Source organism: Phascolarctos cinereus, unplaced genomic scaffold, assembly GCF_003287225.1.
Source record: "Phascolarctos cinereus isolate Bilbo 61053 unplaced genomic scaffold, phaCin_HiC Scaffold_3;HRSCAF=262, whole genome shotgun sequence".
Taxonomy (NCBI): domain Eukaryota; kingdom Metazoa; phylum Chordata; class Mammalia; order Diprotodontia; family Phascolarctidae; genus Phascolarctos; species Phascolarctos cinereus.
In genome coordinates, this window is record NW_027555736.1 from 25,186,308 (window position 1) to 25,213,190 (window position 26,883).

General features: G+C 44.1%; 2 protein-coding genes across 6 annotated transcripts in view; one reads left to right on the forward strand and one right to left on the reverse strand.

Annotated features, from left to right (window-relative positions):
- Window positions 1-14,982, reverse strand: part of JMJD1C (jumonji domain containing 1C) — a 240,414-nt gene extending 225,432 nt beyond the window's left edge. For both annotated transcript variants that reach the window (XM_078150736.1, XM_078150734.1), the window contains exon 1: window positions 14,674-14,982. The gene's annotated coding sequence lies outside the window, so the exon portion shown is untranslated. The remainder of the gene's footprint in view (window positions 1-14,673) is intronic.
- REEP3 (receptor accessory protein 3) overlaps window positions 14,414-26,883 on the forward strand; it is a 93,184-nt gene continuing 80,714 nt past the window's right edge. For 2 of the 4 annotated variants that reach the window (XM_020998168.2, XM_020998169.2), the window contains exon 1: window positions 14,414-14,631. In XM_020998168.2, the coding sequence (XP_020853827.1) occupies window positions 14,600-14,631 (32 nt within the window). In that variant the 5' untranslated portion in view covers window positions 14,414-14,599. The remainder of the gene's footprint in view (window positions 14,632-26,883) is intronic. The other 2 variants (XM_020998170.2, XM_078150741.1) reach the window with 2 other exon arrangements.

The window sequence follows — 26,883 nt, forward strand, 5'->3', positions numbered from 1 at the left end:
AGATTCACTGAATTTAAACTCCAACTTATTTGTTCTGGAAAAGGAATGTATGCATATATACAATCTACAAAGGATATGCCATATATCTTGCTTCATGAAAGAGAAAAGAGACAGAAACATATACATACACACACCAGGTCAGAAATTAAATAAGAAAAAAATTCTAATATTTCTACCTTCAACATATTTTTACATGTGAACCTCCATTTTAGCCAGCCAGAAAGTTATCTGTGAAGACCTACATCTGAATATTTATTAACCGATTAATAAAAACAGCTTCAAATCGATGTACACAAGAATCTGGACTTCTAGTGTGGAAATTCCTTTCAGTTTCAGATCAATCAATAGGACCTTTGAGTTCAGTGCCTTTTCTGGGCCACTTAAGTAATATCCAGGGTCACAGGATGAGGATGGGAAGACTTGAACTCAGGTCTTTCTGATTCCATAGTTCAAACCCCACAACAACAGGTGTCTTCTCAGAACACTGAAAATTACCAAAGAAAACATACTAAAGATGAAAAGAGACTGACAAAAGTTTACACTTTCCACAAAAAGCATAATTAAAATACTTTCATATTTAACCCCCCCATGTTAACTTCTTGTGGGAGAGGGGGATGGTCATTACTAGTTCATGAAATATTTCCCAATGAAATTTTTATCCTAGAGAAACAATATTAGACTCCCTTTAGTCTTTATTTGTGATGATATAGACTTTAAATATTGAGATTTATATTTTAGCTTTTTGCAGCTTGTGGGGTTGATAAGCAGGCAACACGTTTTAATAAAATATATTTTTAAATTAATTTATTGGTCTTAGATTCATGATTATCTCAGCTTTAAAACAAGTTGGTTCCTAGTACATAAAATTGGAATCTATCTCCTTCACCATTAAAAAAACTGTTCATTTGTGGGTCATGTCTGCACTGGGAGGCTACTATCCTATGTGATATACTAGCCTGTCAATTAATAAAATTCCCTGAACTCTTGAAAAGTCACCTCCACATTCCTAGTTAATGGTACTTAGTGACAATAAAAAACAAAACCAGTAACGTTACTTTTTTTCTCCCATCTCTGTGTCTTTGCACAGGCTGTCCCCTCTACTGGTACTCACTACTCCCTGCTCACCTCGGCTTCTTTGGAATCCTGACCTTTCCTCCAAGCTCAGTCCAAGCACCATCTTCTAAAATAAAGCCTACCCTAATACCTGAGGGCCTTTCTCCAAAATAATTACCTTACATTTATTTCACCTCTATCTTGCAAGTCCTTTGCTAGGTATGTGGTGCCTCATTCCTAGAATGCAAGTTCTTTGAAAGAGAGCAAGGACTGATTCACTTTTTTCCTCATTTCCCCACTGACCATAACAAGGCCTGGCACATAGTAGGTGCTCGATAAATGTTTACGGACCAATTGGTTCTGGGACAGAAAAGAAAGTGATCATGTGTGAGTTTCCAATTCAGGAGTAGTACGACCCAGTGGCTACTTGCGGGCCCTGGCTCCTCTCAATGCAGTTTACACCTTTAATGAATAAGCTGTCACTGAAGTCCTAGCTGATGTGGAGATGTCTTTAACCAATAATCCAAACATTGCCCTTTTGGCAGCTACAATTAGAGACTGTAACTGTGAAGAGGAGCCGCTCTGGGAAACCTGGGAGCTTTGCACAGTCAGCTGCCACCACTTTATCCCCTTTTCTCTGTTCAGTCACCTATCATCCTGACATGCCTTGGAAGACAGAGAGGCAGCACTGAGCCAATTTGACTGTACACTTTATGTACACTGTAGTTCAGACTGTCAGCGGAGATACTGACAGTGACTTGGCAAAATTCACTTGTAAGATCAAAGTAAAGACACCTGCACTCTCTGGGGCAGAAATCCAGAAATGAAAGAAGGGGAGATGGGAACAAAGGCACATACATCTACGCTTGGAGTGCTGGACTTGGAGTCGACTGCACCCCGAGACTCTAGCCAAGTGCCCCTAGACAAGCTGCCTGTAAAAAGCGGGGGAACCCGATGATCTCTAAATCCCTGATTCTGTTCGCTGTGGCCTGACCATGTGGCTGCTTCCTCCATCGGCAGAGTTCACACAGAGCTCTCTCTGCCTCTCCACCTCATCTTTTCCTGACTTCTCCATACATCTTCCCAACAGGCTTGCAGGCCTTCCTTGCAGGCAGGAAGAGCGGTCCTCTGGTATCCCTCCCTCATTCTTACAACTGGACAAGCTGAAGGCTCATCAGCCCCCCCAAAACAGAATGTCTTTTGCGTTCTGTCCCACTTCACTCTACATTACACCCTTGCTGCAGCACTCTCCTGTGTCTGCTATTTCAATTCTCTGGCCATGAGAATGTCACAGGACTCTCCAGGGTACCAGCATTAAAAGGATGGCCTGTGCTGAGAAGCAGCAGGTCCAGGCAAGTGAAAGTTCCTGAATATCCTCCAAATGTAACTGAGTCTGAAGCCCACCCTCAGGGGCAGTCCAAGCCATGTGTGCTATAGCTCAGCCAACCTGCATACCTAAATTCCTTTGAGCCAGCTGGGTACCCTGAAGGGCCTGGGGGCACCCAATCATCCATTTTCTTCTTGCTAAGAGAAGACAGGAGTAACAAAACTCCACCCAACACCCTCTGAGACTCCTCAGGGACAACGACAGAGAATAAGCCAAGTCTTAGGATTCACTCCAGAAAAGAAATACATTCATTTGTTCAATAAAAGTTTATTCAACCAATAAGCATTTATTAAGCACCTACTATGGGTGGCCTAGGTCCTGTGCTAAGCACCAGGGATACAAAAACAGAAGTGAAACATTCCCAGCCCTCAAGGGGCTAACATTCTAACAAGGGACTGTATAAATTTATGCCTCTCTTTCTCCCCCCAACCTCTCTCTCTCTCTCTCTCTCTCTCTCTCTCTCTCTCTCTCTCTCTCTCTCTCTCTCTCTCTCTCTCTCTCACACACACACACACACACACACACACACACACACACACACACACACAGAGAATAATTTAGTTTTTCAACAGAGGATGCTAGCGGCTAGGGGGATCAACTTAATTGTTTGATAAGCATTGTGATAGATACTGAGGTAGATAAAAAGCACAGTGCACAAGAAACTTACATTTTAGGAAGCGGATAAGACACAAATGCAAGTGTCATTTAACATTTTAATAATTTAACATTAATACATCATAGTTACATGTGTCACAGAATTGCAAAATTAAAGGCAAAGTTAAATCCAAAGCTGTAGGAACAGCAGAATCTTTAACAACCAGAGAAGATTAAAAAAGGTTTACTGAAAGACATAGCCTCTGAGAAGGGCTTTAAAGGGGCACACAGGAAATCAACAGGAAAAAATACCTCAAGCATAGGGAATACAAGGCGCAAAGTAGATTTTAAACACCTCAACGCACTTTCTGGCGTGCAAAGAGTGGGCCAGGCAGGTTAAAGGATCCCAAGGCGGGACCATAGAAAGAGTTCTACATTTGGAGGCAGCAGTCAGATCCTGGATCTTCCACCTGTCTTGCCTTGCCCAAGGTGGGCCTCAAGTCAGGCCTCTTGGCCTCAGTTCCTTTATCTGTAAAACGAGGGGGTTGGAAGTAGATGATTTCTGAGTTCCTTATAGTTATCGGTCCATGATGCAGGAGCTACAGCTGGCACCAGAGAGCAGGGAGTTTAAATTTTGCTGAGAAAACAAAGAATAAATGAAGGTTTCTGAGTAAGAAACAACACAGTCATTTACTATTACCTTAAATTATTATGTCTACTTCCATTATGAAGTTTTCACTGATCTCACTGCTTAGTAATAATTTTCCCCTGGAAACTCAGGAATTTCACTCATACATTGCAACTGCTATGGAATTATTAATTAATATTCATATAGCATAATTATTGCTAAGGAAGCCGGAAAGAGAAGAATAGAAGAATTGTAGAATCTCCAAGTTGCAAGGCCACAGAAATTACCAGCCTGCCCACGGGAGCTGAAAAGGAAAAAGAAGAAGCCATTAGAGCCCTGTGACTACTGTGTTTTTTAGAGAAGCTCTAGCCCTGGGAGAGGGATAGCAGGTGAGGAAGGCATCTCAAGAGCTAGTGGGTGGCTGGCTCCCTCCCTCGGTAACACATCGTCCACACCTAAGCTCACCCCCTCTTGTTTAACAGGGTAACAACTTATTTGGCAACATCCCATGGAGACTTCCCACAGACTTTAGACAACATCTGGCTGAATTGTTCATACCAGCCGTGGGAAAGGAGAGAAGTAGGTTAAATGATAGTGGAATGAAGCAGAATGAGCATGAGCTGTGAAGACTTTCAACTGAAAGGAGCTCAAGGCTAGTGCCTTCCCTCGGAAATCACTCTCTATCTACTCTTCTACAGAAGGAGCACAGTTGTTTGCATGTTGTCTCCCCCATTAGAACATAAGCTCTCTGGGAGCTGGGACAGTAAACTTGCTTCTCTTTGCCTCCCTAGCACTTAAAACAGTACCTGGGACATATTAAAATGTTCATAAATGCTTGCAGACTGGCCAACTTGACAATGGAATGTCACTGGCATTTGTGCTTCACACTGTGTTTATCAACAGTTTTGTGAGGCAGCTAGGTGCCTCAATGCACAGAGCACTAGGACTGGAGTCAGGAAGACCTGAGCTCAAATCCAGCCTCAGACACTTATTTGTGCGACCCTGGGCAAGTCACCTCATTTCTGTGCCTTAATCCACTGGAAGAGGAAATGGCCAACCAGTCCAGCAACTTTGCCAAGAAAATCCCCTGGATGGTATTGGCGTACTTTGGTCTACAGGGTAACAAAGAGTCAGACACAACTGAATAACAATAACAATCAATAGCTTGGCTAAATACAGATGGATGGCATGCTTACCAAATTTTCAGAAGCACAGAACTGAGAGGAAGAGCTAATACACAGATGCCAGAGCCAGTATTCAAAAAAGACCCTGACAGGCTTCAGCAGGAGTTCTTCCCCTTGCCTATGTCAGAGGCCTCCTGGGCAGTCAGCCTGCTGAAGCCTCAGTACTCTTCAGAATCATCTTTTTAAATGCACAATATAAAATATATAGAATTACAAAGGAAAGCAATTATATTGAAATAGTTATCTCTCTATATATAGCTGTATATGTGTATATGTATATATACATATACATACACACATACATGTACACACATATATATTCACATATATATATATTTCTAGTAACAAGTTCACAGACTTACTAGCTTAGTTACTAGTTCAAGTTAAGAATCCTTGGGCCAGAGATTTGGTCGTATCTGATAAAACCTAATTTACAAGGGGAACTGAGGAGGGATGGCCATATAAGAGTTCATCTGGAAAAGATTTGGAGATTTCAGTAAGCTGAAAGCTAGACATGATTCAGCACTGTTATATGGCAGGAAAGAAAGCTGATGTAATCTCAGGCTGCATTGAAAAACAGAGTGTCTAGAACTAGGGAAGTCTGCTACGCTGCTAGCTACCTCTGGAATATTGTGTTTATTGTATTCCGGATATCACATTTCCTGGAAGAACACTGATAAGATGGATAATATCCAGAACAAGATAGCCAGGAGGGTGAAGAGCCTCAATTTCATGTCTTGTGAGGACTGGTTGGAGTTATATTAGCATGCTTCACCACGCTTAGCTCTGATAAGATTAGAATGGGGAGCAGGGGGAAGAGCCGCCATGTTAGGGGAGGGGAGGAAGGAGGAGAGAAGGAGGCCAGAATAAGAGCAATGTATGGAAGCTGCAAAGGGACAGATCAAGTCTCAATGCCTAGGAGAAGAGAAAAAAACAAAACAAAACAAAACACCACCACCACTACCTCCTAACAATTAGAGGCTATTCAAAAGTAGAAGAACTGTCTCAGGAAGGAGGCAGTAAGCCATACCTTTTCTGGGAGCCTCGAGACTGGGCTGGACGCCCATTTGTGTTAATAAGAGGAGGATTTTTTTTTGCTCAGTTATGGGTTGGATTAGATGGCTACCAGGTCCCTCACAACTCTGAAAATCTATAACTCTCTGGGGCATATTATTGAGCTCTTATTATCTGCAAAGTGCTGTGACAGCATCTTTAGACAATACAAAGTAAAAGACATTGCTCATGCCTTCACAGGAGTCACTGTTTGGTTGGGGACATAAACAGTCAGTGCAAAAAAGTTAACAATAACACAAATAATTTGAATGCGAGAATTAAATAAGAAAATACAAGGACCCCGCCCCCAATGGTAGAAAGCACTACCTGACGTGCTTTGAGAAGTGGAGAATGAAAGGAGGAGAAAAGTGAGCTGGGTCTAAAAAAAGGGAAAACTGCATGAGCAAATCAAGAGCGTACGAGGCGTGGTTGGAGAAACGGCTTTAGCAGGGGCGTGAGCAGCCCAGACAGATGGTGTGCTGGCCACCCCTGCAGGGCGCTTGGGTGAAGGCCAGACAAAGCTCTGATGACCCTCTGCACCCAAGGCGCATGTCTGACAGCAGACAGACTAGTGTCCCCTGCACTTGGAGCTCAGGCTCACATCATCCTCTGTACCCTGCACAGGCCTCTCGTGTGTGGGCTGGACTCCTTCACGAGTATCTTGACATCGGATGGAGACCAGGGAAATGGGCAGCTTGCCCATGTTACTCCTTGCTCTCCCCACCTCTTTTCTCCATCACCCACTTCTCTGGTTTTGTCTCCTTCACCATACTGCTTCTGTATAAATCCTCACTGGTAGATAGTATCTTGCTGCCTAGTCTTGACCAACATAAACTTTGCCATGTGCAACCACATAAGTCACACATATCCCACAGCAAAAAGGGTGCTGAATCTGGAGTAAGGAAGACCCGAGTTCTAATCCTGCTTGTCTATAAAAAAGGGATAATGACAGCACCTAGCTCACAGGGTTGTTGCGAGGCTCAAACGCTGTAATTTACATAAAATGCTTTGCACACCTTAAAGCCCACCAAAAATGCTAGCTGTTATTATTACTAGTGTTATCATTAACTCTGACTTTTCATTCATTTGCATCATCATCTTTGCAAGGAGGCAGCTAGGTGGCACAGACAATAAGAGCGCTGGGCCTGGAATCAAAAAGACCTGAATTCAAATTCAGCCTTGGACACTAGCTATGTGACCCTGGGCAAATCACTTAACCTTGTTTGCCTTAATCCACTGGAGATGAAAATGGCAAACCACTCCAGTAGCTTTGCCAAGAAAACCCCATGGACAGTACTGGCATGCTGTCACAAAAAGTAGACATAACAGGACAACTACATCTACATAGCAGCAAAGTGATTCTTCTATCTCATCACTTCCCCTTTCCCCTTCAAGAAACTCCAATGGCTCCCTAGTATCTCTAGTGTCAAATACAAACTCCTTTTGTATTTAAAAATCTTTCCAGTCATTACAGACATTCCTCTGCCTCCCTGGACCCTTTGGTCCAGATAAATAGGCTTTTCTGCTTGAGGTCTTTTGCCTCTTTGTATCCTCTGTGCTCAGCACAGAGCCTGGCACATAATGGACCACTTAATAAAGTGACGGACATACAACATGCCTTCTTCCTCTCCATGTCCCTTTGCACGGGCTGTCTCCAAGGGCTGGAATGCACTACTTAACTTCTGCCTCTTCAAATCCCCTTCTTTTATAAGGCCTTTCCTAGTTCTTCCCCCCTCCCCATGGGCTAATACCTCCTACCCCCAAATGATCTTTTCCTTATTTTGTATATGCTTAAAGAACATAAGCCCCTTTTAAGGCAGGGGCTACTTCATTTCTCACTTTGTATTCCCCGTGCCTGGCACAGAGTAGGCATTTAATCAATGTCTGTTAACTGACTGATGGTAATTCCTTAACCACAAAGGAGAAGACAAAACGACAACATCTCTTTGGCAGCATCTCAGATGAATGAGGCCTTCCATGGCTATGTGGTTCATTTAGAGTAGTCACTACAAACACATACTGGGAAAACGGGCATTAGAAAGATGGGATTTTATGCCAGAGAAAGGCTTGAGATCATAAAAGTAAGTACCATGCAGTTTCCCAAGGACAATACCACCTGATTTTCTTGTGCTATATATAATTTTCTGACTAGTTCATTGTTCATGGGCAGCCTCAGATACATGCGCTGATGATGCTGCCCAACTACAATCATAGAATCCAACGGTCTCCAAAGACCCAGACTACAGAGGAACCAAAAGGCAATGGGGACCCCAACGTAAGGTATAGGAAAGCTACACTTGACTACTAACAATGACTTGGCATGCCAGAGATGGAGCCAAAGACATAAATAATCCAGCACACCCAGGGTCACAGGAGAAGGTGGCACTGGCCAAGCAGCAAAAGGGAGGATAACCTGCGAATGATCTGAATGCTCCACGGCACTTAAAAAATATCACTTTACTCTCCCAATGATCTTGTGATATAAGAGCTTTTATTACTCCCATTGTACACATGAGAAAAGTGCAATTGAGAGAGGTTCAGAGAATCACCCAGCTAATCAAGTGTCTGAGGCAGGATCTGAATGCAGGTTTTAACGACTCCAAGCCCCACAAACCTGTAAAGGTCAGCAAAAGGTCCAAATCATAAGAGATAAAGTCCGAATGTTCCTAGTGCTCTAGGAGAGCCCAGGCACACGCTCGATGAGGCAAACTTCCACGTGCTGTTTTCTCATGGCACCTGGTAAACACGAGGACCCTGCAGCAGAGCCCTCAGCTGCTCTGAATGGTCAGTACTGCTCTCCTCAAAGATTTCTAAAAGCTATTCTGCTCCTCCTGAACCAACTATCAACAGTGCAAAGTGAAATGCCTGTTGGAGTTAAGTTCAAAATAGCTAAGCTCCTGACATTCCACTAGGAGCTTGGACTCTACAATTCCGACAACCTATCATCAAGGGAAGAGTAGGAGTCTTTATAAATGCTGTCACACCACCACTAATTTTAAGAGGTTTTTCCTATTTATTACCCCTATTTATCTACCACTTTACTATCCACATTATTTAAAAAAAAACATTTCCATAAAAGATTTCTGTATTTTATTACTTGTAGTATAATTTCTTTCCATACCAGACCTGCAATTCCACTTCCAAAGGAAGAAATCAGCAACTGTCTATATTCTGATATTAGACAAAGCCAGTCTGTATTAGAGAAAGAACTCTAGCCCAGATCATTCTCTGACTCCAAGGCCTGCCATCTAGCCACACCACATGACCTCTAGATATTTACCTTAAATGAAAACAATTCAACACAAGAAAAATACGTATTTATCACATGTGCAAGCACAGATGTCGATAGTGAGCGTTTTTATGTGGGCCTTACATCAATGTACATAAATTACCTGCAAACTACTTCACTGTCCTTTCACTTGTTTATACTATGAAACCTTTTTATTTGTAGAGATTTTTATTCTATTCCAAGTGAAACTTGGCTTTTGATGGTGACCTCTACAACAAGAAAGAAAATCAGACAAGTACCTTGTGCTCTTTTGTAGGAATTGACAAACTGGGCTGGGCTGATTTTCAGGAGGTCTGGGAAAGCAATTCGGCCCCAACACGACAGATAGCCACCTAATCCATGAAGTCACTGTCAACCTACGTAAATTATAGCCTCAAATACAGGGGCCAGAGATGACAACAGAGAAAAGTTCTAGACTTTCCAACCTTCCCCTTCTTTGGTAGCAGCACCAACCACTATGACAGCAATCAATCCTTCTGTCCCAATTCCTCCCTCTGCTCATTATTCCATCTTCAGAACTTTCTCTGTTTACTTGGACTCAGCTTAAAAGAGAGAAGTGAGCTCTCATGGGTAGAATGACCAAGTTTTAACCAAAAATGGATGATGCAATCCTACTAGAAAGGCAGCCTGCTTCACGAGAAGAGAACCCCGATCTGCAAAGAGGCAGGAGCCTTGGGTTCTGCAGGTCCAATACTGGGCTTTACAAAGTGGAATACAAGCTCAATCTGAGGCAGTGCAGCAGAGCAGTGCAAACAATGAATGCCATCGTAGGCAGAGTATCTGTCACATGGGGAGCATTCCAGAGCCTGGGAACTTAGCCTTCGCCAGAACAAAGTCAGACGAGGGCATCCCATCCTGGACACCGGTTTTAGAAAGTCACTGATACAGTATGGGAATCCAAAAAACATGGTCAGGGTGGGGAAAGATGTCAAGATCATCACATATGAGCTCTGGTGAAGAAGCAGATGTGTTTAATCTGGAGAAGAGAAGACTTAAAGGTCAATTATAACTTCAAGAATTTGAGAGGATGTCAAGTCCAAGAAGGGTTTATTTTACTTGGTCCCAAAGAGCAGCATTAAGAGCAATGGGATAGAAGATGCAGAGGGGCAGATTTTGGCTTTAGGCAAGGAAACCACTTCCTAACAACTAGAAATGTCAACAAATGGGATAGAGTACCTTAGGAAAGGTAAAGAGTTCCCACTTACCAGAGGTCTTCAAAAGAAAGGTAGATGACCAAATGTGGGCAATATCATAGAAAAGATTCTCACGTTACTATGTCTGGACTAGAAGGCTTTTGAGGGCATTCCCAGCTCAGATTCCTGGACTTTTGAGTTGTGTGACTAGGAACAAATCACTGAACTTTATTATGGTGGCACTACTCATATTATTACAAAAATGCTTTGTAAATCTTCAAACACTCCTGAAATTTTAGCTGTTATTAATATAAATCATACAATCTTGCCTCTATAGAAGCAAGTGCCAATGTCAGGGAAACCTGTCTCTGAGGAAACACCTCCTCATGGAAGAGGGGAAGGGAGATCCTGGTACACAAAAGGTCACAATCAGTCAGGAAACCTTGCCTTTTCTCCACAGATCCCACCTTAGTTCAGGCAATCTTCACTGTTTGCCTGTTATTAGGACAGCCTCCCAACTGGTCTCTCTCCCCGACCCAGTATATTCTATATACCGCTGCCAAAATGGTTTTTTCCTTCCACACATATTGGGAGCAGAGACTGTCCTTTTCCTTCCTTTGTATTTCCAGTGCTCAGCACAGTAGGCAGTGGCACATAGTAGGTACAACTAGCTCTAGGATCAAACATAAACTCCTCCATTTGACTTTTTAAGCCCCACAGAACCTGGCCCCAACCTAATTTTCCAGCCTCAATGGACATTACTCCTCCTGGCACACTCCGTGTTCTACCAAACTCACCTTCACAGCACTCCATCTCCATAAGCCTTTGCACCAGCTATTCTGTAAGTCTCTAATGACCTCCCTCCTTATTCCAGCTTCATAGACATCCTCTCTTCATTTAACTGCTAGAGGGCACCATAGTGCTCACAGCACCAGGCCTGGAGTGAGGAAGACCCAACTTCCTGAGTTCAAACTTGGCCTGGTACTCTTACTCCAGTCACTTGGACCTGTTTGCCTCAGTTCCTCTTCTATAAAATGAGTTGGAGAAGGAAATGGCAAACCACTCCAGTATCTCTGCCAAAAAACCCCAAGTGGGGGCATCAAGAGTCAGACCCAACTGAAACAACTGACCCCCATTTCACGTGCAGCGTTACGGATGAGGTCATTCTTGATCCCCCTGCTGCTCATGCTCCCCCTCCTAAGCCGCCTTGTATTTAACTACTTTGGATATGTGTGTGATTCATTCACTTTCTATTTATGTGGCATATATCTTCTGTATACTTATCTCCTTCCCTTGGAACGTAAGCTCCTAGAGGAATGGGGATGGTTTTAGCTTCTTTCTTGTATGTAACAGCACAATGCCTGGGACACAGCAAGCTCTCAATGTTTGCTAACTGAATGACTGAACAGTACAGTCCAGTTCGTGAGAATAAAAAATACACAAAGGGAAGTCATATGAACTAAGGCTGGAAATGCCAACTGGAGGGCCATAAATGACAGGCTAAATAATTGAGGATTTACTTAGTAGGCAATAGGAAGCAAATACAGGTTTTCAAAACGGAAGGCAGCTCAATGAGATCTGTGCATTAAGGAGATTCCTTTACCAGTCATGTGACGGATAACTCAATTGCTGAAGTATTTATACAATATTTAATAGGGGAGGGAAGGGCAGACAGGCAGGGCTTATTGGAGGGAAAAAGAGCCTAAGAAGAAAAGAAACCCAGTCCCAGCTAAAGCCTAACAGTAGGCTTAGTAGATAGTATGAAAATGGAAGCTACAATTTATCATATTTTAAATGAAAGCAGTCTAATTTAGTAACAGATTGAGGCGTGGGGAGCAGAGGAGAGTGAGCAGGTCAAGATGACCATAGGATCTGCCGTTTGGTTAAATTACCATCCTCTCCAACCAAAAGCACAGTGAAATAGCTAAGATTTATGATGATGTCTTGGTCAGCATCAAAAAAAAGATCAATTATTTCCAGGAAACTCAAGAGACAGTTGCTCTACATCACTGGTGACAAACTGATCATCTTTACCTCAAGCATATTGACTTAGAAAATCACATAGTAATATTATCTATCTTCTATTGTTTCTTTATTTTGTTAAATATTTCCCAATTACATTTTAATGTGGTTGAAGCAGCTGCATTTGACATCTCTGCTTTAGAGGAACAATTTATTTAAATTCAGAAAACCTGGGCTTGTTTCCTCACTCCTGCCACTTAGTAATTTGTCCTCAGTTTTCAAATCATAAAAATGGAGATCAGGATACCAGCCCAAACTGGCTCATGGCAGCTTGGAAAGAACCAAATGGTTCCTATGCTAATGGGCCAAATAAGAAAACGCATAAAATGCTGTGCAAAACTTAAAAAACAATGCAAAAGTGTTTATTATTAAACTACAAGCTATCCAAATGCAAGACACTACCTATCTTCAAGGCTCCCACCTCCAGCCCTACTCTAGCTCACTCTCTAAGATCGTAGAGTCCCAGATGCAGCAGATAGTGTGACCATTTGTTCCGGCACAGAAGTGGATCACCTTGCGTGGTCTGTCTTTTGCTCTTGAAAAGGACCATGACATCAGGGAGATGGTGCCATAACATGCAAGTGAACTGGATTTAAATGAGGGAGGACTGTGCAAAGTCCCAGCCTCACTCTCTCCTCTGGAGCCATCCAGGTCCAGTGGCCAGATACAGATCGGGACAACTGGAGACGGCCCAGGATGCAGCGGGACACCTTGACCTTTTTAAGCTGAGGTCTTTCCAAGTTTTCACTCTAACTGAGGCAACGCCCATTCAATGATTAGAGATGTTTAAGAAGTAAGAAGTGGCGGCCCTTTTAATTAAAAAAAAAATCAGAAAGGAGGGGAAGATCCTAGAAGTAAAGGAAACTTGGCCAGGCCAGTCCTCAGAGGACAATCACACACTAGATCCTGGGCTCGCCCTGACATCTACTCCAGCAGGGTCACTTCAAAGCCACAATGAGTAGAGCTGGAGTACAGCTGTTGTACACTGAAGCTTAAAAACATTACTGATAACTACTGCCGTGTATATTATTTTAGAGCAGGTACTGAGGTTATGAAAGGTTGTCTCTTCTCAGGCAGCAAGTTAAGTATTTGGGGTAGGATTTGATCCCGTCCACCGTATTTCACAGTACAACATCCCTAATTTTTTTTTTAAGTTTAGGAGGTTAAATATGAAATATCTCCTTTCCCAAACGGGGAAAAATTAGGTATTAGTATAGTTGATAATGGTGCCTATAACAGGCAAAAATAAAGCTAGTTTACTCGTCGATCATTACTACCGGTGACGTGCAGTTTTGGTATTAAAACACCAAATACTTTACAAATATCCCAAAGGACCTAAACCCGAGGGAAGAGAAGGGCAGTTAAATCCCGTCAGGTCTCCTCTTGTCCGGTGTCAGGGTGGTACAAGGAAAGGGAGCTAAAGTGACCAGGCCGCTAGCCTCGGGTCACATCCTGGCCCTGACCGTCACCCCGCGGGCTACTCATCTTCCGAACCTGGGTTCCCTCGCCGCTCAGAGGAGGGGTAGGGTTCACCGAAGCGGGGGTTGTACTGGGCCCGGCGGCTGCGCCGGTAAATGAAGACTCTACCAGAGATGCTCAACCCAGGACTTGTGAACTTTTTTTAATTACAAGGGGTGGGGGGGGCGGACTTTGTTAAGTGCGTTTTCCAACACTTCCGAGAAAAGGTCCCCGGGCTTCACCAGAGCGACGTCCATCCGTGACCTGGCGAGCAGCAGCGGGTGCAGGGGGGCCGGAGAAAGGGCGCCTCGGACCCCGGCCACCGCAGGCTCCAGGGGCGGCCCGAGGAGGGGAAGACTCTCCCCCGCCAGCACCACTCCTTCCCGGCCCAACCTGGCGCCGGCCCGAGGCTGACGCCAAGGGAGGAAGCGGCGGGGCTAACGGCCGGGACAGGGAAGGGAGGAGGGTCGGCGAGGAACGCGAGCCCGGCGGCCCGGCTGCCCAGGCCGCGCGCCGCGCGTGCCCGGGAGCGGGGGCCCGGCGCCGACGCCCCGGCGACGGCGGCAGCCAATCAGCGCCGTGCGGAGGCGGGGCCCGCCGGGAGAGAGGGCGGGGGCCCGGAGGAGCGACGGGGAGGGGGGAGGAAAAAAGGGAGGGAGGGGGCGCCTCCTCCTCCTCCTCCTCCTCCTCCTCGGCTCGCGGAAAAAGAAACTTAGGGCGGCCGAGCAGAGGAGAGCAGCGGTGCCGAGGCGAGCCGGGCCGGGCCTCCGAGCGCCGCCCCCCGCGCCGGGGGCCAACATGGTGTCCTGGATGATCTCCCGAGCCGTGGTGTGAGTTCGGGGCCCGCGGCGGGGTCGGAGGGGAGGGCTTACCTGCGGCCTCGCGCCGGCCGTGCCTCTTTCCGTGCGGTCGTCCGGCCGGCCGTCGGGCGGTCCGTGGCGTCCCGTCGAGCCCTGTCGCGTCGCGTCGCGTCCCGCGGGTCGGCGGGGCTGGGCGCGCGGTCCTCTCGGCAGCGGGGCACCGCCCTGCGGGGCCGGGGCAGCGGCGGCTGAGGAGGAGGAGTAGAAGAAGGAGGAGAGGGAGGAGCGGGAGTTGTTGGAGAGGGAGGAGCAGGAGTTGGAACGCGGCTTCGGCGGCCGCGTGGCTCCCACCACAACCTGCGCAGACGCGGCAGCGAGGGGGCGTGCTGGGGGAGGGACCGGCGGGAGCGAGCCCCTGGGCGCTGCGTGAGGGGGGCGGAGGGAGGCCGGGTCACGTGGCTGGCGGGGCGGGGCCAAGCGGAGCGCGGAGTCGGGGGTGTGGAGCGCGTCTGGACTGGGCCTGTCCCGCCGGGCATCCGCCGAGTGTTTATTAGACGCCCGCTGTGTACCAGGAGCGTCACGGACCTCGTCCGAGCTCTTAGTGTGTGCGGGACCCCCGAAGCCAGCGCCAACGCCCGGGATCCCTCCTCCCCTCCCCCCATGTGCCCCGCCCCCGACACAGGCGGGGGGGTGAGGCCGGCGACCTCCGAGGGAGCCCTCGGGGCGTTAGGTGGGGGGAGCCAGGCGGGGGAGGACACGGAGAGCGGCCCAAGCGACGTCCAGCACCGGAACGTGGAGAGGGAGGGCAGGAAGGGTCACAAGGCGAAGGCCATCCAGGCCAAACAGGGTCAGGGCTAGAGGCGCGGGAAAAGAAAGCAGTTGCTGAGTGAGTGCTGTGTGCAGGCACCAGGCCGAGGTGGGGGCGGGGTACAAAGGGGCGTCCACGAAGGAACGAGGGAGTGCATCTGGGTTCTGGAAGGCTGGGGTCGGGGGACCGGATCCGAGAATGCAGAGAAGGGAGGCTGCAAAGATAAGGAAGCGATCGAGGTGGCATTCGTAATGACTTCGCACTTGATCCAGATACTTGGGGGGGGGAAATCTTAGACCTGATTTAATTCATTCTTTTTTCTCCAGGAGAACATTTTGTATTGTCTGGGTTTTTCAAAATCAATTTGCAAGCAGAGTGTGACAGGTATAATTATATTTTCATAAAAGCTAGATGACCTTGATGAAGTTTGCCATCAGTAAATGAAGTTCTGCCTTTTTAAGTCATGGATTCCCCATTGAAACCTGCAAAAATCAGGGTCACAGACTGAGACTTAGTTCTGAAGTGGTAGCAAGTTATCAAAAGATCCTTTTCTAGATCTGGAAGAGACTTGGAGGCCTTCTAGTCCAAACCTTTGATTTTACAGATAGGGAAACTCAGGCTCCTGGAGATAGGACCGGCCTAGGGCCTGTCGGCAGTATCATCCCGAGGTGAGGTTGGAAGCCAGGCTCTCTGGCTCCAGAGCGGGTGTTTTTGTTTTTGTTTTTCACTCTCCTAGGTCACATCCTAATAATAATAACAGAAACCACTTCTTCAGGTTGTTTCTATGGACATTTGTATATGTCTGTGTTGATTCTATGAGAGATACCCTCTTTATCCAGTAGATTGTTTCTGCAAGTCTTGTGTACATCTGGGAACCGTCCTATTTGAGATAGTCTTTGTTTTAACTCTAAGACCTTTTGATAACATTTTTAGAGAATACGTAGAAAACTGAAGCAGTTATTAAAATATTTATTAACACCTATTATGTGACAGGCATTGTGCTCAGCACTGGGAGTGAAAAGAAAGGCAGAATACAGGCCCCGATGAAAAGGATCTGATGGTTTAGAGGAAGAGACTTGAGCAAACAACCCTACAGACAAACTACAGGCTGGACAAACTGGAAATAATCAAGAGAGGGAAGTCCCTAGAAATAAAGGGGGCTTCTAACAGAGGGCAGGACTTTAGCCGTGATCATACTTGCACTTTAGGAAAATCTTTTTGGCTGCTGTCTAAGTGGTGGATTGAGGAAAAGCTTGAGGCAGAGCAGTTGGAAGACTGCAGCAACAAATCTGGCAAGAGGTAATGAGGGAGGGTGATAGCCTTAGGTGTTCTCACATGAAGTGTTCTTTGCTTATGTCCTCCCTGTTCTATGCTTGCCTTGGAACCAAAGTCTAGGACTTAAAATGTGTCCTATCAAGTGTCTTCCTATGTGATTATTATAGGCAAGAGTTTCAGAGGCTTTGACACACACACACACACACACACACACACACACACACACCCCTTCTATTATCCAGTAAGTCTTCTATCTTTTGCACTTTTGTGTCATCCAAAATTTAATATGTGTTCCACTGGGGACTTTGTCGTCAGTCATTTAGTTGTTGACCAAAACTTGAAAGACAACAGCCAGCCTGCAGCCCTCGGTAGTGGCCTCTCTTCAAGTAGACATAGGTCCCATGACCATAGTCTGTTTCCGAGAGTTCAGCCATTCTGCATCCAACCAGCTACAGTATTATATAGTCCACATCTCCACATCTTGTAAAAAATAGTGCACAGGCTTATTTTCTTCTACCTAAAATCATTTAGTTATCAGAACTGCATTTTGAAGTGACAGTTGAAAACTGCCTCAAATCCCCAAAGTTAAGAAGTGTGGAGTTCACTAGAGAAGAGGTTTGGGTCCTCTTGACATTTTTTTCTGCATCTTGTTCTGTCTCTAGGTTATAAATTGAATCTGGGGACAGTACCAAGGGGATCAGGGGTCAGGAGGAGGTCAGAGCTCTGACATCAGGAAGGAAAAAATAAAAACACATGTCAGATGTCTTGGTGAAAGCCAGGAAAAAGATGTGGATGACCGGGCAGCTAGGTGGTGCAGTAGATAGAGCACCGGTCCTGGATTCAGGAGGACCTAAGTTCAAATGCCGCCTCAGACACATGACACTTACTAGTTGTGTGACCCTGGGCAAGTCACTTAACCCCATTGCCTAGCCAAAAAAAAAAAATGTGGATGACGTTTCCCTGATCTGCTCTTCTGAGAACCTTGTCAGTAAAGGAAATAAGGTTAGTTTGGCATGATGTGTGCTCAGTGAAGCCATACCGTCTCAGTATTCACGGTTTCCCTTTCCAAATATTCACAGACTGTTCTGTGAATTCTACAATTCTAACAGGAATCAGCATTAAACTCACCCATCCCTAGTATTAAAGGAGCTATCTTCTTACCTCTTTTGCGTGTAAATTAAGCACTTAATTAAGCACGGAAACAGATGCTTGACTTAGATATAAAATGTCACATAAACAAATTAGAGGACCAAGGAATTAATTTACTTTTAGAACTATGGATAATTGAACAATTCACAATCAAAGTGTGATAGGACCAACATTTTCTGCTGATTTCTGAATGCCCGCCTCTTCCCCCCCCCCCAGCTTCTCCCTCACCCCACAATAAGGAATTTGCTCTTCGGTCAAAGGTAACAAAGCTGTGCTTGGGAACTAACTGGCCCTTGCTTCTTTTGACCCAGCTTGCTGGTCACTGTAGAGCCTAAAAAGTCTCACATGGAAACAGGGTGGAATTTCTAACTTGGTGAATGTCCAAAGACTATGGAGTTATCACACCCTCCCTGGCCTACTAGGCATGTTTCCATATGGAAGCTGGTCTAGGTCTGTAGAAGGCAAATGCCTATATCCTTGTTGCATATCTTTGCTCTGTTAGGGCAAAATAAATCTTCTTTTGTTAACTACTCTATAATTTACAAGTGCCTTCTTTTATCTTGAAATTAAACCTGAATTAGGGGTAGCTAGGTAGTACAGTGGATAGAGCACCAGCCCTGGATTCAGGAGGACCTGAGTTCAAATCCAGCCTCAGACACATAATACTAGCTGTGTGACCCTGGGCAAGTCACTTAACCCTATTGCCTAGCCAAAAAAAAAAAGTTAAACCTGAATCAACAGGGTTCTGACATCAGACCCATTCCTACCAAGCACAAGGAATGCAGAAAACCACAGAAGATAAAATGAACAGTTGTAATGAATTTTTTAAAGCCTTTGCATTTTTAAAAATTCACTCAAAATTAGAGGAGCAATAACTGGGGGAGAAATCTTTGGAGCAAGTTTCCTTGCTAAATATCTGATTTCTAAGTTGCACAACGATATGAATACATTTTATAAGAAGAGCCATTTTTTAATTCACAAATGGGCCAAGGATATAAAAAGGCAGTTTTCTTAAGAAAGAAATCCAGGTTCTCAATAGCCCACATTATACACACACACACACACACACACACACACACACACACCACACACACACACACACACACACACACTCAATAGCCACATTATACACACACACTCTCCACAGTCAGATATTGGTTAGATATCACAGCCTAAAAATTCTTCCTTGTTACAGAATGGAGGGTGAGAGGGAAATAAACATGGCACAACAGAAGGCATCACTAAAGTTTCTGTTTAAAAACAAAACACCACCAACCATCCCCTAAGATCAGTATCTTTAAGACAAAATGTATTTTTCCCAGTCCTCGTTAGACTTAATAGTGCCCTTTTGCAAAAACTCTTCATTCCTGTATCTTAAGCTGGAATCCTAAAAGCCAAATCCCATTCTCAGACACCATTTTCCTGTCCAGGACTTCATAATCCCTAGAGATGAATGAAGGCGTAGCATTCAGGGGACTTCTGTGTCACCTTGTAGACAGTTTGACATAACCGGTTAATATTTCGCTTTCTTGAAAATTTCCACAAGTTCTAAGCCCATCTGCAGCCAGAAAATGTCTAACTCACTATCCTATTCTGGCCCTAACTGTACTTAGGTGACAGGTAGAATAAAAAAGAAAGTTTATTATGCTGGATTTTTTTAGCTACTTAAGTTTATGTAGGACCTAGGGTTTCTTCTTCCATTCCAAAACCAAGGCCAGAGTGTTCAGTGGTAGCAATTGCATAAAAGCCTTTGTCCTCTAAATTTAGAAAGGAACATGTAAGTATCTGGCACTATAAGAATAGTGTAATGTGCTATTTCTAATGAGTTTCCATATCTTTCAAAGCAGTACGTCTGATCCATGATCAGATGGGTTCATGATCTGTTCAGAAGGATGTTTGAGCCATAGAGGGGTCCTATAAGTCCTCATGGACATGGAGAAAGTATTTGAAGAGACTGTAAGCTCCCCAAGAATAGTGACTTGTTCTTTTGGCTTTTGTTCCAGTTTCCTAGCACATAATAGGAGCTTAATGGACACCTGTCAAATGCATGAAGCAGGCCTTGAGCCAGGCCTTGAAGCATGGGTAGAATGTGTAATTCTGGTGTTATCTGAATAAGCTGACTTTACACACACACACACACACACACACACACACACACACACACACACACACACGAGAGTAAGTGTGGCTTGTACCACCTAATTCCATTTTCAAGTCCACAGACAGGCTGATTTAATCTCTCCAGTCCCAGCAGGATGGCAGCTGGCTCTGCCAAGAGGAAGGAACCTAAAGTATTTTATTGCCACATTGTTCCTTTTTTTAAAGTATGGCCTCTCGGCAATGATATGAAACTACCTGGGGAAAGAATTGGCCCCACCAGTGCAAAGCCCTGCTGTTTCCGTGTTGTAGTCCTGATATGGACAAGCTTGCTATTACACGCCCTAAGAGGCCCTGGAGAGCACATACACAAAAAGCCGCGGACCCCCCCTCCCATCTCCTTCAGAACTTGGAGATTGTCAGGGGACTGGAGGAGATGGTGTCTGAGGGACCCCTAAATAGCCCTGGGGCCCTTCTCTAGTGCCATGAAAGTTATTGATGGAAAAGCATTTTTCACGCACCCCTTTCAAGGCAGGCATGGTGCTTGGCACAGAGACACAAATAGAGTGAATAGGAAAAATCACTTCTCTCCAAATGCTTACATCTTATTAGAGGAGAGAGCACATATAAATCCCTTTTTCCCTCTCCCCCACCAAATATAAATCACTTGCAGATAGGGTTTGGTGAGTCTGTGGGACTCACTGACACATTCAGTGACTGTGGGACATTTACTTTACCCTCCATAATTCATAATTTCCATTAACATAATCATTAATTGAGACCTTTAGAATATGTGTTATGCCAAAAGAGATGATTTATGCTTTTGAAGAGATTACAGATATTTGGATAAGGGAAGAGATTAATGGTTAGTAGACATGATGACTGTTTTCCAGCGTTTTAATGACTTCCATGCAGAAGGGAGATAGATTGGCTCCATGTCATCCCAAAGGGCAGAACCAGAACCAGCTGATATGTTTTGCCTAAGTATAAGGAATATTTTTCTAACAGTTACAGCTCTCCAACCATGAACAGTACTTCTCTTAAAGCAGTGAGCTCCCTATCATTGGAGGAATTCAAGCTGAGGCTGGTGATAATCTGTCAGGGATGCTAGGACTGCAATCTCTTGGATACAAATTAATGAATGAGTCCATAGATGAACAAAGCATTTGTTACATGCTTCCTACGTGCAAAGCACTGTAGGGAGATAGAAAGAGAAGAGGAAGACTGTTCCAGTTCTCCAAGAGCTCCTATTCAGTGGAGGGAGACCCTGCCTAGGGAAGGTTTCAGCTACAAGTCATACGGAAAGGTGCCAGGGTCCTTTGGGTACTGCAGCAAAGCTGATGGAAATGCCTCCTCTTTAATGTCAAGTCCACCAATAAAATCATATCCATTTCTGATGCAGAACCATTTGAACTATTGGAGAGGGCCAGGAGGATGGCTGAGGGCACTGGACTAAAATTCTGGCTGTTCCCAAGGTTCGTGGGTTCAGGGGCCTGGACTGCTCTCATCAGGGTCTATGGGGAGGTGGTGGTGGTGGTTTGAGCTGCCTCCTGTCTCTCCTTCAGCTTGGCTGGCCTGCCTGCTCTGGAAGCAGCAGTGGTGACATTTGGTAGGGGTGGCCGTCCCCTGCTTCACAAGACTTGCTTCTCTGGTTGATGGCTGTGAGGGTGGGTTGGGCTGCACTGGAAGCAGGACCGCTGAGTGCACCAAGGGGACTTCTGTGGTCCCATTTAACCCTAATGTTCCATGATTGGTTATGCCTGCCACATGGCTTATCTGCTTCCTAAAGGAGGCTGGAGGCTTTGGCAGGATGGGTTGCATGGGGAGAAAATCTCAGATGATAAAATTCGTATTGAACTTGTAAATTGAGTTTTGCTCATTTATAGGGAGGGCCACTTAGTGTTTTTGAATGTATATGTTAACTATAGCAGAATTGTGTAAGTGTGAGGTAGATATGATCATATAGTTCATCTCAAACCTTGATCACCTGCAGGTGTTATCTCCTTATCTCTGCCTTGTGGAACGCTTCTCATCCTTTACAATGTTGCTTAGCCTCCGTCTTCTGCATGTAGCCTTTCCTGATCCCACCAACTACTGGTGTCCTCCCTCTCAAACTATGTTGGATTTAAAGAGTTTGCACATATTTGTATTTATTCACTTTATATTTGTGTTAAGTATTTTTTATGTACTTGTTATTTCACCCATCAGAATGTAGGTTCATTATGAATAGTTATTGTTTCATTCTTTGTATTTGTATCCCCAAAGCCTTGAGCAATGCCTGGCTCCTCATAGATACTTAATAAATGCTCGCTGATTGATTGATTGATTGATTGATTGATTTAAAAAGTGTTCCTATGAACATCTTAACTAGCCTTGGAGAGGAACTAATAGGAAGACACCATCAGTTGGCATTCTTTACTGTTGATAAAAGGAAAATTTTGGTGGAGTAACAGAGGGAAAAGATGGTAGTGGTGTCATTGGAGATATTTGCCCTGAGGATCATAGCAATAGCAAATAGCCATTTGGACATAGAATACCCAGCTTCTTCTAAGTGCCTGGCACTTTGTAAATATTATCTCACCTGAGCCTCACAACCCTGCAAAGCAGATGCTTCTGTTATCCCCATTTTGCAGTTGAGGTAACTGAGGTAGACTGGGATGAAGAGACTTTCCCAGGATCACACTGCAAGTCAGTGTCCGAGACCAGATTTGAATTTATCTTCCTAACTCGTGTCTGCCCTACATGGGCTGTGGTGCCCACTAGCCTCCCACAATTGATGTAGGTCCCAAACACTAAAAGGATAAACAGGCCACTAGAACACGGGCAGAACCTTGTGGAAAATCTATTGGGAACCTTGGACAAAGACTAAGATAAGAATCTGGAGAGGTAGCAGTGGCAGGGGACAGGGTTGTACTAAGCCAGGCTGAGCAAGGATTATTCAGAGTGGAAGTATTCCATTTCCTGATCATTATGTACATGTCACTTTGAAAACCAGTTCTTGTAGTGTAGATTGGCAAAAACCTTAATAGAGATGAGAGAAAGAGGTAACTGTTGAGATTTGAGTATAAAAGTTTGTAATACAGGTTCTCACAAAATCATGACACTCAGTTACAAATTCAAACAGTATTTCAAGGTGGAATTTGACCAAAATTTCTAAGTGTTCTCATCTGACCTTTTTTTTTTCCTCAAAGTGAAAATCATGAACAGTGTTGGCCTAAAAAGGGCAATGGGGACAGTATCCTCTGGGGGGTCACTCTAGTGTTGCCTCCACAGGGTATCAGATTTTTAGAATCTAATGTTTTGTTGACCTGAACCTTGGCGTATCCCTAAAAATTTCTAAAAGTCTAACAAGTGTTTCTAATTAAATTCCCTTCCTTACCTTTTTTGTTTTATTTTTGTGCCTTGTAGAAGGAAGGAATGTTTCCTATTAGATTTTTGATCTGGGAAAACAGAATTCCGTAACTTTACAGAAGTAGAATATTGGTATCTTTATTGTAATTTAGGAACCTTACTGGTGATAATTAATTGCAACTGTATCTTTGGAATGCTGAATTGAAAATTCTTGGGGTGGAGCCAAGATGGCATAATAAAAGCAGTGACTTTCTTGAGCTCTCCCCCAAACCCCTCCAAGTATGTGTAAAAAATGGCTCTAAAGAAATTCTAGAGCAGCAGGACCCAAAAAAAGACTGAAACAAATTTCCAGCCCAGGCAAGAAAAGTCTGTTGCGCTAGTCTGGGAGATGAACAAATGTAGTTCAGCTTATCCTATGCAGGCTGAGCAGGCAAAGAGCCAGCCTTAGCTAACCTGGAACAGTGCTCAGGGGATTTAATTAAGGGGAGCTGTGGTGGTTTCCAGCCTTCTCAATCCACAAACACCAAAGACAATTTAGGAGGTCAGTAGGAAAGGAAGGGGGGGGTGTGTGTGTGTGTGTGTGTGTGTGTGTGTGTGTCTGTCCACCCAACCCTGGGGCAAAAGCTGCTTCTGGAGCTCTCTACCCACAGATGGAAGGGGGATTGAGCTGCTGATCAGAGGGGGACTGCAGGAATCTCTTTGCTGGTACTGAGGCAAGATTCTTTTCCTTTTCCTGTGCTTAGATCTGGGTTGCAGGCCTGGGTAGTGATTCTGGGGTGAGAAGGAGCTCAGGCCTGGCGAAAGTTGTGGTAGGCATGGAGAGGGAATTCTCCTCACAGTTCCAAGGCAGAAAAGAGTGCTTATGGTCACTCATACACCAGAGCACAGGACAGGAAACGAATAAACACTTCACCTTTGATCATACCGCCTAGAAAAACTGAAAACTTACAGGTCCCTAGAAGTAACTCTGAAAACAGCTGCATAAAAACCTCCAAAGCTTGGGACAGTACATTCTCCACACTGGAAGCAGACTCTTACCTTAACAAAGAGTTTAAAACTCAAGTAACTGGCTGGGATCATGAGCAAACAGCACAAAAAAAGTCAAACCATAGAATCTTTCTTTGGTGACAAAGAAGATCAAAACATACAACCAGAAGAAGACAACAAAGTCAAAGCTCCTTACATCCAAAGCCTGTAAAAAAAAAAATGTGAATCAGTCACAGGCCATGGAAGAACTCCAGAAGGATTTTGAGAAGCAAGTAAGAGAAGTAGAGGAAAAATTGGGAAGAGAAATGAGAGTGATGCAAGAAAATCATGAAAAACAAATCAACAGCTTGCTAAAGGAGACCCAAAAAAATACTGAAGAAAATTAACACCTTAAAAAATAGCCTAACCCAAATGGCAAAAAGAGGTCCAAAAAGCCAATGAGGAGAATGCCTTAAAAAGCAGAATTGGCCAAATGGAAAGGGAAGTCTAAAAGCTCACTGAAGAAAATACTTCCTTAAAAAGTAGAATGGAGCAAATGGAAGCTAGTGACTTTAAGGAAATCAAGATATGATAAAACAAAATCAAAATAATGAAAAAATAGAAAACCATGTGAAATATCTCATTGGAAAAACAACTGACCTGGAAAATAGATCCAGGAGAGAGAATTTAAAAATTATTGGACTGTCTGAAAGCCATGATCAAAAAAAGAGCCTAGACATCATCTTTCAAGAAATTATCAAGGAAAACTGCCCTGATATTCTAGAACCAGAGGGTAAAATAGAAATAGAAGGAATCCACAGATCACCTCCTGAAAGAGATCCCCAAAGGAAAACTCCTAGGAATATTGTAGCCAAATTCCAGAGTTCCCAGGTCAAGGAGAAAATATTGCATGCAGCCAGAAAGAAACAATTAAAGTATTGTGGAAACACAATCAGGATGACACAAGATTTAGCAGCTTCTACATTAAGGGACCGGGAGGCTTGGAATATGATATTCTGGAGGGCAAAAGATATAGGATTACGACCAAGAATCATCTACCCAGCAAAACTGAGTATAATCCTTCAGGGGGGAAAATGGTCATTCAGTGAAATAGAGGACTTTCAAGCATTCCTGATGAAAAGACCAGAGCTGAATAGAAAATTTGATTTTCAAATACAAGACTCAAGAGAAGCATGAAAAGTTAAATAGGAAAGAGAAATCATAAGGGACTTATTAAAGTTCAACTGTTTACATTCCTACACGAAAAGATGATATTTGTAACCAAACCTTTGTCAGTATTAGAGTAGTTGGAGGTGAAAAATATGTATAGATAGATAAAGGACACAGGTGAGGTGAAGATGCAGGGGTAATATCAAAAAATAAAATTAAAGGGTGAGAGGATTATACTAGGAGAAGGAAAAGGGGAGAGGTAGAATGGGGTAAATTATCTCACATAACACAGACAAGAAAAAGTTTTTACAGTGGAGGGGAAGTGGGGGAAGGTGAGAGGGAATGAGTGAATCTTATTCTCATTGGATTTGGCTTAAGGAGAGAATAACATACACACTCAATTGGGTATGGAAATCTATCTTACCCTACAGGAAAATAGAGGGGAAGGGGATAAGAGAGTAGGGGATGATAGAAGAGAGGGCAGATTGGGGGAGGCGGTAATCAGAAGCAAACCCTTCTGAGGACGGACAGGTTCAAAAGAGAGAATAGAATAAACAGAGGATGGGATAGGATGAAGGGAAATATGGTTAGTTTTTCACAACTGGACTACTATGGAAGTGTTCTGCGTGCCTGCACGTGTATAACCTGTATCAAGTTGCTTGCCATCTCAAAGAGGGTGAGTGGGGAGGGAGGGAGATAATTTGGAACCCAAAGCTTTAAAAACAAATGTTAAAAATTGGTTTTACAAGCAACTGGGAAATAATATATATATATAGGCAATGGGGTGTAGAAATCTATTCTTCCCTATGGGGAAATAGAAAGGGAAGGGGATAAGGGAAAAGAGGGGTGGTAGAAGGGAGAGTAGATTGGGGGAAGGGGTATTCAGAATGCGTGCTGTCTTGGGGTGGGGGGAGGGGCAAGATGGGGAGAAAATTTGGAATTCAAAATCTTATGGAAATGAATGTTGAAAACTAAAAATTAATTTAAAAAGCTAAAAAAAATGTCTTATTTCTCTGTTCCACTAAGAAACCACAATTTTTATAATGATGCTTTGGTTTAATCAATTATAACAGCCCTGTGCAATCAGCTGGCTTTGGATTCAGGGAACATTATGAATTTAAAGCTTCAGATTCGGATGGACTGCTTTATTCTTGGAAATAAGAGACTTTGATAGTGATTTGATTTTTAATAAAATGTCAAAGTTTTCAGAGTATTTGGCTCAAGTGAGATAACATGTAAAGGACTTTAAACTTCAAAGCAGTATATAAATGATAACTGTTGTAGATAATATGATAGCCCTATTGTAAGCATATAAATAACAACTCTGGTCTTCCCTAGAAACTTAATAGACTGAATAAGTTTAAAAATTTGTAAATGCCTGGAACATATCAGCCCTCTTACCCCTCTGTAAAGGACAAGACTCCCCATGTTAAGTTGGTTGGTCATCTGGCATGCATTACAAAAGT